This window comes from Vanessa cardui, chromosome 21 (genome assembly GCF_905220365.1).
Source record: "Vanessa cardui chromosome 21, ilVanCard2.1, whole genome shotgun sequence".
NCBI lineage: Eukaryota > Metazoa > Arthropoda > Insecta > Lepidoptera > Nymphalidae > Vanessa > Vanessa cardui.
The window spans coordinates 3,370,254-3,385,663 of NC_061143.1; the positions used below are offsets into that span (position 1 = coordinate 3,370,254).

The following is a 15,410-nucleotide window of genomic DNA, read 5'->3' on the forward strand; positions in this document are numbered from 1 at the left end:
AAACAAGAAATACATCATAACCAAAGTCCTATTTCTTCTCGGAGAGCCTTTAAGTAATTCTTGTCCAGCACGTTTCATGTCCTTGTTCAAAGGGTGATCGAAAGCATTTTTTTGGCTAGTTCAAAGGCAAACTCTCGAAGTGATGTACGCGTTAAACCAAAAAGTCGTGTTTCTAAAAACTTTATGTGTTCCACTAATTTATTCTCAATTTCGGAATGAATATGAAATTTATGACAATATGACATGATATGTCATTTTGTCCATTGTATATGTGTGTAAACCGAGGGAAATGTTACATTGCCATTATGTGAACGCTAACCTGAGAGTTGAGATAGCCCAGTGGTTAGAACGCGTGCATCTTAACCGATGATTGCGGATTCAAACCCAGGTAAGCACCGCTGATTCATGTGCTTAATTTGTCTTTATAATTCATCTCGTGCTCAGCGGTGAAGGGAAACATCGTGAGAAAACCTGCATATGACAAATTTCATAGAAATTCTGCCATATGTGTATTCCACTAACACGCATTGGAACAGCGTGGTGAATATGTTCTAAGCCTTCTCCTCAAAGGGAGAGGAGGCCTTTAGCCCAGCTGTGGGAATTTACAAACTGTTGTTGTTGAACGCTAACCTCGTTCACCTACAACAACAACCGCCGCTGCCTGTGGGAACTTCACGTACGCAGCGTTTGCCGTCACCGAACATTAACTTATGAATTCACCGCTATGCTATATGGTTTGTCTTCGCACCTCGGACTTTCACTAAAATAATGAAAATAGTCTTTAGACAACTAAGGTATCACGGTGTTCAGTCTATACCTATCTGCCTGACATTCTTTGCCTTGGCAAAACGTACAGTGAATATGTTTTAATTATCCAAGAAACTATAAAAATGCTTAGGCTTTGTTATTAATTATGATAAAAGCTGCTTAATGCCTCCAGAATGTTGTAAATTTTTGGGGTTCCATCTGTATGATAATATCACTTTCTTTAGATAAACGATTAAAATACTGCACCGAGTACAAAAATTCACTCGTTTAAAGGTCTGTACTGTTCATCACGTAATCGTATTATCATAGTTTTTGTTGATTCATCCTGACATTTCGGATTAGTAGTTACGAAGGTAACCGTGACTTGCTTTATTGCTTACTACTGTATTAAATAATAGCCTCACATCGATAACATCGTATCAATTGACTGATAAAATAAGATCTCAAAACAAATAACCATAAATATATAAAACCGAATGGTGTGAACATTAGTCAAATGTATATTGTGTAGTTGTGTTTTGTTTTTAAATAAACAGAAGATTTTAGTTGAATCAATAGTGTGAGAATCATTAAAAATAACATTGTGTAATTTAGTGTAAGTGTAAATATTAATGAAAAGTTATTTAACTAAATCTTAATAACGGTATGTTTACATATAGTAAAAAATATGATGTATATTTATTGATTATTTATGTAGGAACAGTGAGAGTGACATTCATACATTTGTAGCACCAGGTTTCCGTCTCCGCATAGTCGATTGAATCAAGATTGTCCAAGAACACGATTCTCATCGATTTGATTCAAACCAGGGATGGATAGGGATACGGAATACGGATATATGATTAACATTTTACCGGTTTCAAATACTATTTCTGATTATCTGATCGTTTCGGATACCTTCAGTTAGGAATATTAGATTATTTAGAAAATTAAAAAGATATACTTAAATTATACTAATTTAACATTATTACTTAGTGCTTCTTAGCATTAGGTTTAAAATAAAAAAAAATAGATTTTATATATAAAAATAGCTAGTGTAATTTCAGAAGTTCGGGATGGCCAAAATAATTTTATCATTTTACAATAATGCTCCAATCTCTTTATCTTTTGTTATATTGCTACGCTATCGTCCCATTGTTTTCTAATAATTCAATATAGTCGTAGTGGTAATGCCACACTCCATACCTCTCGGTTGCAGTCGAATGTTCCGGCACGCCCGGGAACGTACTCCTCTCTCCCTTAAAATCGGCGTAAAGGGGTAGCTATGCTAACGCGTTTCGCCCTGTAAGTGGAAGTTCCGGAGACCCGATCCCTCTCCTCCAAAACATGGCTGTGCAGAATTTGGTGACATTACCCCAGGAGGGTACCATTAGCGACTGCGGTGGAGAATCCCTCTTTCATTCCGTGCAGCAGTAGACTCCATCCGCAGAGTAAATTACGAGTATTTTGGGCGATTTCAATGCCCATCATACAGAGTGGCTTAGATCACGCACCACTGATTATGCGGAGATCTGTTCTCAACTTCGCTTTGGCATATGATTTAACACAGCTGGTCACCTCGCCAACTCGAATACCCGACGTGGAGGATCATACACCTTCCCTGTTGGACCTTGTGCTGACTTCTCTACGCGTTGAACTTGACTCTGGATGACCGAAGAAAGTCACCACCATCAATCCCGCGATGATACGACGATGCTGGAGGTTAAATTTCGGCAAAGTGCAGTTCGGAAAGTTCTTTCCTTGAACATTCACAAGTCGAGTGGACCCGATGGCATACCTCCAATCATGCTACGGACATGTGCTCCAGAGTTGGTTCTGGTCTTAACGCGTCTTTTCCGGCAATCCTACGCATTAGGCGTCATCCCAAACTCTCGGAAGACTGCTTTGGTGCATCCGATCCCTAAAAAAGGCAACCGCTCAGACCCGTTCAATTATAGGCCTATAGCCATCACCGCCTTGTTCTCCGAGATAATGGAGTCCATTATAAACTGCCAGCTGCGGTATCTAGGCTGATTAGCGACCGCCAGTACGGTTTCCGACGGGGTCGGTCGGCCGGTGATCTTCTAGCTTACCTTACTCATAGGGGCAGAAGCAGTTGAGAGCATGGGTGAGGCATTAGCAGCCAGCTTGGAAGTAGCGAAGGCCTTCGATCGCGTGTAGCACAAAGCGATTCTTTCGAAGCTTCCCTCCTATGAGCTTCCCGGAAAATTATGTAATTGGATTTCCAGCTTTTTGGCATATCGGAGCATCAAGGTTTTTGTCGGCGGTACATGCTCTGACTTAAAATTCGTCGATACTGGTGTTCCACGAGGCTGCGTTATATCACCCACTCTGTATCTTCTGCATATCAATGATTTGTTGCAAATCGGGAACATTCACTGCTTTGCAGACGACGGTACCATTGACACAATATTGGCATAGCATTATGTTGTTATCATATATAATACATGTATGTCGTGCATGTTGTATCTCTGGTTTCAATGGCCTATTCGGCCTGAACAAATTTCATATTTTACTAAGAAATTTCTTGACTGGAATATCTTAAACTTGTTCTGTAAAAATACTTTAAAAGTTAATGATGCGGTCCAGTGACTCAATTACGTAATTAACCAAGAGCTGTCCTTCTTTACCACGCTGCAAAGAACACTAACGACTTTTTGTACTTTATTTGTGTTTATAATGAATCACACAATTTTAAAGAATATGGATCTTGCGCTCGGCGGTGAAAGTAAACATTTTGAGAAAACCGGCTTATATCTAATTTCAACAAAATTCACCCACGTTTGAATCCGCCAACCAGCGTTCCCAGCCTTCTCAATGGGAGAAGAGGTTTTAGCCCAGCAATGGGAAAATTACAGGCTGTACAAGTGTACATATTGTGCATGTTGTGGTTAATCTACATTGGAGTTGCTTAAGCGATGAGCCCGCCTCTTGTGCATCTTTCGAACTACGTGATAAACTTTGTTTACTTGTGTACAATAAAGAGTATTTTGATTTGATTTAAACTCCGAGATCTCTTCGAAAGGAAACAACGTCTCGCCCAGTAGTGGAACCATTACATTCTTTCTTTTTTTTTACAGAAAATGTCGAAATGGGCGTTATTCTTGGTGTCAGTTCTATCTTCGCTATATTTATCGAATGCATACAAAATCCTAGTTGCATGTCCATTGCCAGGAAAGAGTCATTCGATTTTAGCGGAAGGGATGCTGAATCACTTATCTCGAGCTGGCCATGAGGTATGACGAAAGCCTTTTAATTTGCTTTACACGATATAATTCATAATAAGGTTTTTTTTTATCATTACAAAATATAACATAGAGTCGCCTACTGCTTTCTGTTGATATGTTTACTTAAATCTTTAAAATGACGCAACGGATTTTGATAGGTTTTTTTTAAGTGATAGAGTGATTAGATAAGAAAGTTTTTGTATATAATAAAATAAATTTATAAATATATAATAAATTTTTTAATACGTGGACAATATAGTAAAGAATCACTGATCATTTTAGAAGTTTCTAATATGATGTCGTAGTATTGCACCCGTGCGAAGCCGGGCCGGGTCAATAGTTCCTTTATAATAAGTGAAATTTAATCTTTGTTTTTTGTCCCTTTATGCGTTCCTTTGGCAATCATCCGATTGTGGCAGGAACCATATGAATCAAACCTCAATATAGCCGTTGAATGTATATAACCGAAGCTAGGCTAGACGCTTATAAATGTGGCGACTTAAGATATTTTCATATTCACGATTTAATTATTATTTTTCATATTCATTTAAGGTGACATATATAACAGCCATCGTTCCGGACAAACCTATTAATGGAGTGACTGTTGTAGACATAAGTGAATATCTAAAATTGCCAAGTAAGTAATTCAAGATCACAATGATGAAGATTAAGACTGCTTCCATTAATAACTTGATCTAAAGCTATCAATAATTAAGTAAGCGTTATTGCAAATATTTCCTAAGAAATCACTGACTTGTAATAAAACACAACTGAAACAAACCTTAAAATAGAGCTGGGAGACAGAACAACACATGCATATCCAATATATGTCGAAAGTATTCAAGTTATTAACAGAAACCTATCAAATACACACAATTTTCTATCAAAAACCGATTCAAGATACTGTAGCTGTAACTGCACTTACAGATAGTAACTCAAACTTTTTATTCGTTAAAGAAACTTGTACTAATAGCCCTCGATACTTTTCTTTTAGCTAATATGATGAATTTGAAATCAATAATGGATAAAACACATAAAACAGATATATTAACTGTTTTACCTTCTCTGGTGAATATGAGTAGAAACGCAATAAATAATGTCCCCGTGCAAACATTTTTATCAGATAAAACCCAACAATTTGACGCCGTTATTGCGGACTGGATGTTTAATGAAATTTATGCTGGGTGAGAAATACATATTTGAAATAAATAAAAATTAGAGAAATAAATAAAAAAAATAGGAATATCAAAATAAAAGTTTTAAGCAAAAAATACAGTTATAATAAGCTGCGTATTAAGTTACTCCAGTCATTTCCAAAAAAAAAACTTTCAATTTAGGTTATTTCTTCTTGAGAGTCTATAGGACCCTCAATATAGGATAGCTTCAGAGATCTCGTGATGACTCAGTAGTACCTATATTGATTGTTATGACAATTAATTGATGATATTGTATTCCAGATTTTCAGGTGTATTTAACTGTCCATTAATTTGGCTTTCAACAGTTGAACCTCACTGGATGATGTTACAATTAGTAGATGAAACACCAAATCCGTCATATTCTGCTGACATCTCATCCGGCAACGTTCCACCGCTAACTTTTTCGCAACGTCTTAAGGAACTAGGTCTTCAAATTTTTGGAAAACTTATTAAAACTTTGTAAGTAATATTGTAATACAATATAAAGTACTAGTTATTTTACTTTTCAAATTAAATTTTAATTCGTTCGCACAGCTACATTGATGGCATTGATCAGGAAATTTACGAAAAGCATTTCGTGCCGCATATTCGCAACAGGGGTTACCCCGTACCGCCTTTCGAAGAGTTGAGGTATAATGCTTCGTTAGTTTTGAGCAACTCTCACGTCTCAATGGGTGTCGCAACACGATTACCACCAAACTATATTCCGATCGGAGGTTACCATATTGATCCTGTCGTCAAACCATTGCCGAAGGTACTTTTTAAATAAAACTTATTTAATGTTATCTCTTTTGAAAAAATAACTACAATTACACGAGATACTGCTAATTTTCAAATTAGTTTTGATGATATATCGTAATTATTTGACTTCAGTTCATTTTATTAATAAGTTTTCAAAATTCTTACTAACATTACAAAGGCGACATTTTTTTTGTATGACTGTTTGTTAATCTTTCACGAAAAAACTACAAAGTGGATTTTAATGAAACCTTACAACAATATTACTTATATCCATTTAACACATAGGCTATATTTAAAAACAGATTGTGTAAATGATACCTGACCACATACCCCTAAAACACGAGAAAATCCCCTTGGAACACTAGTATATCATAACTATTATTTTGTCAATAGGATTTACAAAAAATCATAGATGACGCAAAGCATGGGTTCATCTACTTTAGTATGGGATCTAATTTGAGAAGTAAACACTTACCCGCCGAAGTGAAGCAGGACTTACTAAACATGTTCGGTGAACTAAAACAAACTGTTCTGTGGAAATTCGAAGAAGATTTGCCCAACCGACCAAGCAATGTTCATATTTTAAAATGGGCCCCACAACAAAGTATTTTAGGTAAAACAATTATATAAGATTTTAAATTAATATGGTTATTTTATATTATTAATTTCGGGATATTGACCGTGGTAAATATCCCGAAATTAATAACTTTAGTAATAAAACAATTAGACATTAAAATAAATAAAATAACTGTTTTAGTTACATAAGAAATATGTATGTTTGCATTGTAGTTTTCTTCTCAGAATCTAAACTGCTATATCAAGTTAATAAATAAATCATGTTCAGGGCTTTGTACTACCTCATCTACCACCCACTCATGCCGCCAAACTGCGGTTGTTCTGGTTCGTGTGAGACAGAAGGTACAAAGGATATAATAACATAGATTGATGGCGATAATGTGTGTGGGCGGTGGTGACCACTTCCTCCTGTGGACCATTGACCCGTCCTCTGTCCTTTTTTATAAAAAAAAAACTTGTTATTTATATTAAACCTGTGTGTGGGCTTTTCCAGCTCACGAAAAATGTATTCTATTCATCACGCACGGTGGTCTGCTCTCAACTACTGAGTCAATACATTTTGGAGTTCCTACTCTCGGCATACCAGTTTTCGGTGATCAGTTTATAAATGTTGCTAGAGGTGTGAAAAAAGGTTATGCTAAGAAAGTAGACTTATCATATACGATGGCCAAAGATTTAAAAGTAGCCATTCAAGAAATGATAAATGATCCAAGGTTAGTATGACAAAGTTGCGCAAAAAATAATAATTTCTTATTTAAAGATACAAATAGCCGCAAGTGCTTGGTATTTGTATTCTTTAAATTTTATGCTAAATATAAAGTTTTTTTTTTCAGATACATGACAAAAATTAAGGAGTTGTCCTTCATATATCATCACAGAACTGTTTCCCCTGGTCAAGAATTGGTCCATTGGGTGGAACACGTCGTAAAAACAGGAGGCGCGCGGCATTTACGCACTCATGCATTAACGACGCCCTGGTATCAAAAGTTTTACTTGGATCTTGCGATTGTTCTGCTGATAATAATAATCGCAATAAAACATTTGTTCAGATATGTGTGTAGTTCAAAAGGAAAGAAAGTATTAGCTAATTATAAGAAACAAAATTAGCAGAGTGTTCAATAAAATTGTCGAAGTGGACGTCGCGCAACACTACCGTCCCGGCGCTGTAACATTGTACAAGCGTCTATTACTTTCAGAGCTTTTATTTAAATTTTACTTTGAATAAATTTAAAAAACAGCCAAAAATTTGTCTGATAATGATTAAATCTTTAGTGCTATTGTGTTATATGTTACTAGTTTTAATGTAATTAAAATTAAGATAATAATAAGTTCGTCATTGCCAAGTTATGTTGATCAGAAAAATTTACATGTGTCAAAAAGATCAAGCTAACTTACAGGGTGTAATTTCCCTTTTGACTTTGGTTTAAATTACTTATTTAGAAAATAGCGCATCTACAGAGTTTAATTTATACATTTTCAGCAGGCGTATGCACTTTATTATTTTGAAGACGTTTTCAAGATTCATCAAATTCATTTATCTCCATATTTATGAACGAATCCCACAGCTAGGCCGCAGATTCGTGAGCTTATAATTCAACCAAGTTCTATGTCAATCTTGACCTGTTTACAATAATCTCATGGAATATGATTTTTTTCTATTAAAAGATATCTGTTGTGTAAATTGGTCTGAACTCTGAGTGAGATTTGAACTGTCTTCACATTGTAATTATTCTTATGGAAGGAAAATATATTGATTTTTTTGTTTTGATTGATTGTTTGATTAATTAAGCTAAAGGAAAAACATTTATGATATGAGTCACACATACACAAACACAGCAGTAAATTCTAAAAGCACTAAGTATTAGAAAAAATGTAGAAATGGTTAATATTCCTTACGATAACAATAGCTTTAGGCGCAACCACTTACCATCAAGTATTCATCTGCCAGTCTGAATAATAAATGATAAAAAAAAATCACTCCTAAGTTGCATGGAACTTTGCCGGAATATTAATATATAATAATAGTAAATATTTAAATGGGTTTTAACAAAATACGTATAACTTAACAAGTATGCCTTTATATAATAAAAAAAGAAGGCTTTGTGGAATAAGGAAACACTTTTGTTAATATAACTTTTGAAATTTCAAAATCAATGACTCTAAATATATTGGGTTATACAAGTTGTTACAAAAGTAGGACTTAAATTACTACAGATACTAAAATGTAGTTACAGTAGTTATTCTATACCTAAGAAATTATGCCAGCTAGACTCTACTTGAGATAAAAGTTCATTTGAAAAATCAATGAACTTTTAATTTGAATAATTGAACTAATTTAAAATGATTAATTAGGCCCCACTTACGATTAAATGATTTTATATATTTAGTAAACTAAGTTTTTATAAAAATAAAAGATGACACAGCGAATTTCCAGCTATATGTGACATAAAATTAAGAGGCTTGCCATCCTTGGAGTAGCACGAGCAAGAAGCTGCGGCCGTCCACAGTTAATATACTATTTTAATATTATATATTTAGGAGATTCCTTTAACTATGCAACTGGCTGGAAAGAATGAAATAAAAAAAGAAACAAAAGCGCGCGAAACTGAATCAAGCTGTCATTATTCTATCATTTTGGGCGCGAACAGTAAGGTTAATAACATTGGCGCGACTTGTAATTTGTTATAAGTGTTATTTGTGTTTTATTTGGATTTGTAAACTCAACCGAGTAAGTTTCTTCAATATGTATGATTTGGTGATTTATTTATGTTAAGATATATTCGAAGTTAGAACTATTATGTTTGCTTGTAAACGATTAAAGTTGTTTATATCCTGATTAAAGTTATTTATGATCTTGTCTTTTTTTAATCTATTTCACTTCTGTATGCTAAATTCAGAAGTGGGATACATTTACACGCCCTTTAGGCTTCCTATTATTTATTACTTCTGTAAAAATGACGCGGTAGTTCTGTAAAATAATTTATAAATAAATCACCAAATGCATTGTTGTCAGATTAAATATTGTAAACTATTAAGGCTGATAAACAGCGTAGTTCGAGAAACAAGTCGCGTCGATATGAGACCGGTGATAGGTTGTAGAATACTCTCAATTGAAAAGTAATTAAAAATAAATCTCATTCTTGATGAGAAGCGGCACCGTGTTTAATATTAATATTACACGAACTATGTAGGGTCACTTTAGACTTAGTGGCTTAAAAACTGTTTCACATAATCGTGTTAAATTATTTTCATATATTGAGACTTGCGAGATACATATGTGGTTAAAATTTCATAAACGCAAACGGTTATTTAGATAGTAGCGTCTAAATAGCGTTATTTTTAATATTGACTAACATATACCTATATCAAAACTATGATCTAGTTCCAGGTGATCTAGAAAGTTCAAATTAGTTATGCAGATAGGTAATCAAGCTAAATACAAATGATAAGTTCTGAAAGTAGTAAAATTTATATTTTTTTAATTAATTGATTTTCCTGGGAACACTTACATATGTGCTTAGTGTTTGTAATAAGTGTATAAAAATAATAATGTAATAATAAGCATTCAAAACTTATGACAGCTGGTCTTTATGTGGATTTCAAAGTCTTCATGTGAATGCATATCTTTTTATTCAAATATTTTTGATTTAGAACTTATAGTTGAGAGTATAGTCGACAATCGTGTTTATCACGTTATTAACAGGGACTTAGTATTAATTATTGCTTCAATATTTTGCGCACATCAAAAGTGTAAGATCATTATTGTCATAATTAAATAATAGACATTTCGGTATACGGCATGCGGTGCGACGCCGAAGCATTGAGGTGGGCGATATGGTGAATCGTTTTAGAATGGCTGTAGTAACAAGTCAAGACAGTTGTACTTTACCTAATTGACTCCTCAAATAAACCGCTAAAAATTAAAATGATTGTCTTGCAGAAATCATATCTTATTTTAGACTGCTGTACGATGTTAAAGTATGTTTATTTCCCGCGCAAAATATATGTAACTAGTTTAATACTACAATGCTTGTCAGCATTGCAGTATTAGTATGGAACACAAAAAAACAAAAAAGCAATTATATTCCGTAAACTTAGGTAAATTCAGTTGTGTCACGAGAAAAACCATTTGGTTTTGGTATTAAGTTTGTTATAAATATGTACTTACTAATAGTTTATGTACAAAAAGTAAAAATATTTCATTTTGATGAGATGAGACGTTATCCGCAAGATCCCGTTTGGATGTAAGGTACCATTTTCAAAATTGTACTTCTTCATGAAACCCTAAGCCTCGAAGTCAGAATGTTTCATAACATAATACCTTCGAAATCGTTTAAATGTTATTAGGTAGTACCTTTCAAAAGTTGCCACTGAAATTACTAATAGGCTGATATCTATTGATCCTTTAGGTTATAGTTATTCCTTGAATTTGTGTCTACATGAGAGTACCGTGCCTAATGTTCTGCTGACAGGCATTGCATCTGATCGGTTACAATTTTATTTTTATTAACCAACTAGGGGTGTCCTTTTGGCGAATTTGTTAAATCTAAAATTTAACCAAAAAAAAGGAAAGCATTTTGTTTTGAACCTGACAAACATGATATTGATGTTTGGTGCGAAGAAGTTGAAAGATTCAATATTTCTAATAACTGGCTCTGAATGTTTGTCTGGCGTGTTGAGCTGTCTCAAGGGTGCCGCACATTCATGGCTTAATGAGTGGTTAACCACAGATCGCTATTGGTCTTTTTTTTTGTCATGAATTCAAGTCATTGTTTCGGTGAATGTTTGAGTAAGTGAATATTTTATATGATGCGATGTTTTATAGTATGCCCGAAGGACACTTAAAATAGTTAAAGGCTTAAGTGACGAACTCGTGATACGAAGCATAAACGTGCAGGCTAGGGCAGCCGCGTCTTATGCAAACCTTGCTTACTTTGATCTATGTTAAGCCTATTCGCAGGTTACAAGACAATCGATGTCAACTACAATAAGGCACGTACGCTTTAAACCTGGCACATTTTTTTTATAATGCCCATATAAAAGGGTTGCTAATCAAATTTCTAAGCGAAACACACATGGCGGTAGGGTAAGTTGTAATATTTGAAAAAGGCAAGGCATACTGAAACCTCTTGCTTCGCTAAAGACGGGTCCACCAGTCGTAATACTGGTAACATTATTTGCACTGACCCGTCGCTGAGGTTGTCTGGTGCCCCCTGAGATACTGATTTAACTACTGCGGCTGTCCAAGAAATTCCTATTGATGTTCTCATCGACAGTGGTGTTTTAAATATCTCAGTAGTGTCGTCTGATGATCTGATATACTTGTCATGCGAGAGTAAACCAAAACGTTGAACTTTAAAAGGTATAAATAATTCAATGATAAAAGCAAGCTCTTTTGTGACACTAACTGTTGAACTCTATGAGATTTCCTTCGAGGCCGGCTTTGTAATAGAAAATTTTAATAACTTCAGATATTCTCAACCGTTAAGGTGTTACATACGGACGTACAAAAGACAAGCAATATCTAATCTGGTCATCAGAAAAATTATTTAATGTAGTATTGCGTCAAACAGTAGAATACGTTTATACGCCTCTTCTGGTCATTGAGCGAAATCTCTTGAGGGTTGGACATTTCGCTGAATTATATCGTATATTTCGGATTCAGCATCAACTACTGTCACCGCGGGTGAAATGCACATTAACATCACAGAAAACACTTCTTTTGCTTATCGATCATACTGGCTATCACACTCAAATCAATTCAAAGTTCGTGACATAATAAATGATCTTAAAGATAAGGGTATAGGGGCCCCATCATCCTAGTAAATAAAAAGAATGATAGAAGCATCAGGATGTGTGTCGATCATCGAGTGCTAGACCGACAGATGCTCAAGGAACGGTACCCTTTACCTCTGGCTACTGGTTTTGGATCCCTATCAATAATGAGTCAGTTAATCACACTTTTTGTGACTCCCGAAGATTAATATGAGTACTTGCGAATCTCTTACGATTTTAGTAACTTGCCAATTGTGTATCAGTGTATTATTAGTAATACACTACGTGAGAATATTGATACTGGTAATGTCTTGATGTATATTAATAATGTTTTAAATATGAGCAATACCATAGAAGAGGTTATACAATGACTGAATGTATTTTTAACAACTCTAACGAGGGCAGGTTTTTCGATTAATCTTACTAAATGTTCTTTCATTACTTTAGAAGTTGAGTACTTAGGACGTATCATTTGACAGGGTCAGGTCAGGCCGAGTCCTCAGAAAATCAAAGTCCTAGTTACTCCATTTTTCAGTAATATCAAACAAGTTAGACAGTTTCTGTGGACTAGGCAGGATATTATATGCGACGCTATATCTGAGCTATGACCACCATTATGCAGCTAAGACCTCCTGCATAATCTGCCCGACCCATAATGACGTCGTATTTCATAAGGGTACTGAACAAGAAAAAGTCATACAAAAAAAACACTAATTCCAATTACAGACATACAGACTGACATGTTATTTAATTTGCTCTAAAGTGTTATTACAGAAGCTACCTTGTACCAAAAATGAGTTCCTGGAAGGCGCGTGGTCTTCATGGACGATTGGTCATGATGGACGAGTGGTCCTGGAAGACGTTTGGTCTTGGACGTGTGGTCCTGGAAGACGTTTGGTCTTGGACGTATGGTCCTGGAGGACGCTTGGTTATGCTGGACATGTGGTCCATTGAGACAGTTGGGACGCCTTCTGTCTGCTGTTCTGTTCACAGGTTTTACAACGCCTGGACTCCGACTTCGGATGACTTCACCGCTATAGAAATATTTGAGGTGGTATTGGGGAAAATAAGCAATGAGAGCTCTCACTTGTAACTTTTATTGGCTATGCGAACCTTACCGTTTATATCAGTTGTAGCATATCCCTAGACAAGTGAATGTTTCAGATGACGAATGTAAGTCAATCGCAGAGCCCTGGACCGCACTAACTTCTCTGACTCTTTTGACACTGCGACCGCTGACTTCGAGCCAGAGCGGCGCTACCAACGCTACGAGGACGTCGCGAAGTCAGAAATGGCCGATTTAGGAGATTCCTTTAACTATGCAACTGGCTGGAAAGAATGAAATAAAAAAAGAAACAAAAGCGCGCGAAACTGCATCAAGCTGTCATTATTCTATCATTTTGGGCGCGAACAGTAAGGTCAATAATATTGGCGCGACTTGTAATTTGTTATAAGTGTTATTTGTGTTTTATTTGGATTTGTAAACTCAACCGAGTAAGTAATTTTCTTCAATATGTATGATTTGGTGATTTATTTATGTTAAGATATTTTCGAAGTTAGAAATATTATGTTTGCTTGTAAACGATTAAAGTTGTTTATATCCTGATTAAAGTTATTTATGATCTTGTCTTTTTTTAATCTATTTCACTTCTGTATGCTAAATATATTATATTAATATAATATATAATACTAAACTTAAGATTTCAAATCCATGTGGTGGATATAGAAAAAACCTCCTGTAATGCGAAATATATAGGTTAAAGAATAAGAAAATAACCAAAAGATAAAAACCTTGCTCGTTCAAGGTAGTGTTGCCCAAATGCAAGAACAAGACGAGACTTAGCCAGTCTTGGTTTTGGTCCTGCGCCAATACACCTGGTCTTGGTCTTGGTCTTGGTCTTGCGCTCTCAGTCTTGGTCTTGGTCTTGGTCTTGCAGCAAGAGTTTTGCAAGTCTTGCAATTACCTATTAGTCTATTACTATTTATTAAAGTAACCATTTTATCGTAATCATAATACTACTTGCGTGATCATTATAATGTTTTATTCATTTTCATTCTAAGCACTCTGAAACTTATTTATTCTTTGGAACACCTGTAGGTACTCCTAAAATTCGAAATTATTTTGCATGAGTATACCTACGCCCTGTGGCGGCCACAAAATATTGTCAAATGTTGTGATTTCGGCGCGGCGGCAACGATTGTTGTATATGATTTCAAAAGAAGCCGCTGGCGCGTGTCTCATAACCATGTACTTCCGAAAAACGGCAAATTTCTTTGAGAAGTAAGTACAAAACATTTGATGCCGCATTATCAAAGTGCCGATGATTAAAACATAACTATGCATGCACTCAGTTTGATTTTGCTCAAAAAACAAAATGTGTAGAGTTTACCCTACCTAATGTTAGCAAGCAAAATTATAATATATCTTTAAATGGTGACCGTCTTGAAGTAGCTGATACTACGGTGTTTTTAGGAATTGAATTGGATTCCAGACTTCAGTGGACTTCTCATTTATCATCCCTAACAGGAAGACTCAGCTCCGCAACATACGCGGTTAGAAAAGTTAGACAACTAACTGATATTGATACCGCTCGTTTAGTTTATTTTGGTTATTTTCACAGTATTATGTCATATGGCATATTACTTTGGGGTAACGTTGCAGATATTGAATCTGTCTTTATTTTACAAAAGAGAGCAATTCGGTTTATTTATAATCTTGGAGCTAGAGACTCTCTTCGGGATGTTTTTAACAGAGTAGGAATACTTACTGTTGCGTCGCAATATATTTACAACAATATCACGTATATTCACAGTAACATTGATCACTTTGATAAAATCAGTGATAATCATTGTATATGCACTAAAAGAAGAATAAACTTATAACGCCAAGTTTCCGACTCCGCAAAGTCAATAGATCCTTCTTGGGGCAAGGTATCCGTTTCTATAATAAAATTCCGCAGAAATTTTTAACTTTGCCGTTTAGTAAATTCAAATCGTTTGTTAAAAATACATTGGTAGAAAAAGCATACTATTCGATACAAGATTTTGTAGATGATAAAAAAGCGTGGAGTTAATACCTGTTGACTTCCAAGCAGGATACATTAATTGAAATAATTGTATTTATTTA

General features: G+C 35.0%; 1 protein-coding gene across 1 annotated transcript; it reads left to right on the forward strand.

Moving 5' to 3' along the window:
* Positions 1–3,851: 3,851 nt before the first annotated feature.
* Positions 3,852–7,767, forward strand: LOC124539080 (UDP-glucosyltransferase 2-like). The gene is made up of 8 exons (XM_047116403.1): positions 3,852–4,004; positions 4,548–4,632; positions 4,990–5,179; positions 5,453–5,650; positions 5,726–5,945; positions 6,326–6,545; positions 7,002–7,221; positions 7,342–7,767. The coding sequence occupies exons 1-8, from the start codon at positions 3,852–3,854 to the stop codon at positions 7,613–7,615; spliced, it is 1,560 nt and encodes a 519-aa protein (XP_046972359.1). The 3' UTR covers positions 7,616–7,767.
* Positions 7,768–15,410: the final 7,643 nt, after the last annotated feature.

Coding starts and splice junctions, on each gene's coding strand:
- LOC124539080 (XM_047116403.1), top strand. CDS start 3,852: ATGTCGAAATGGGCGTTATTCTTGGTGTCAGTTCTATCTTCGCTATAT. Junction 5,946..6,325: donor TCGTCAAACCATTGCCGAAG/GTACTTTTTAAA, acceptor TTTTGTCAATAG/GATTTACAAAAAATCATAGA. Junction 7,222..7,341: donor GAAATGATAAATGATCCAAG/GTTAGTATGACA, acceptor TTTTTTTTTCAG/ATACATGACAAAAATTAAGG.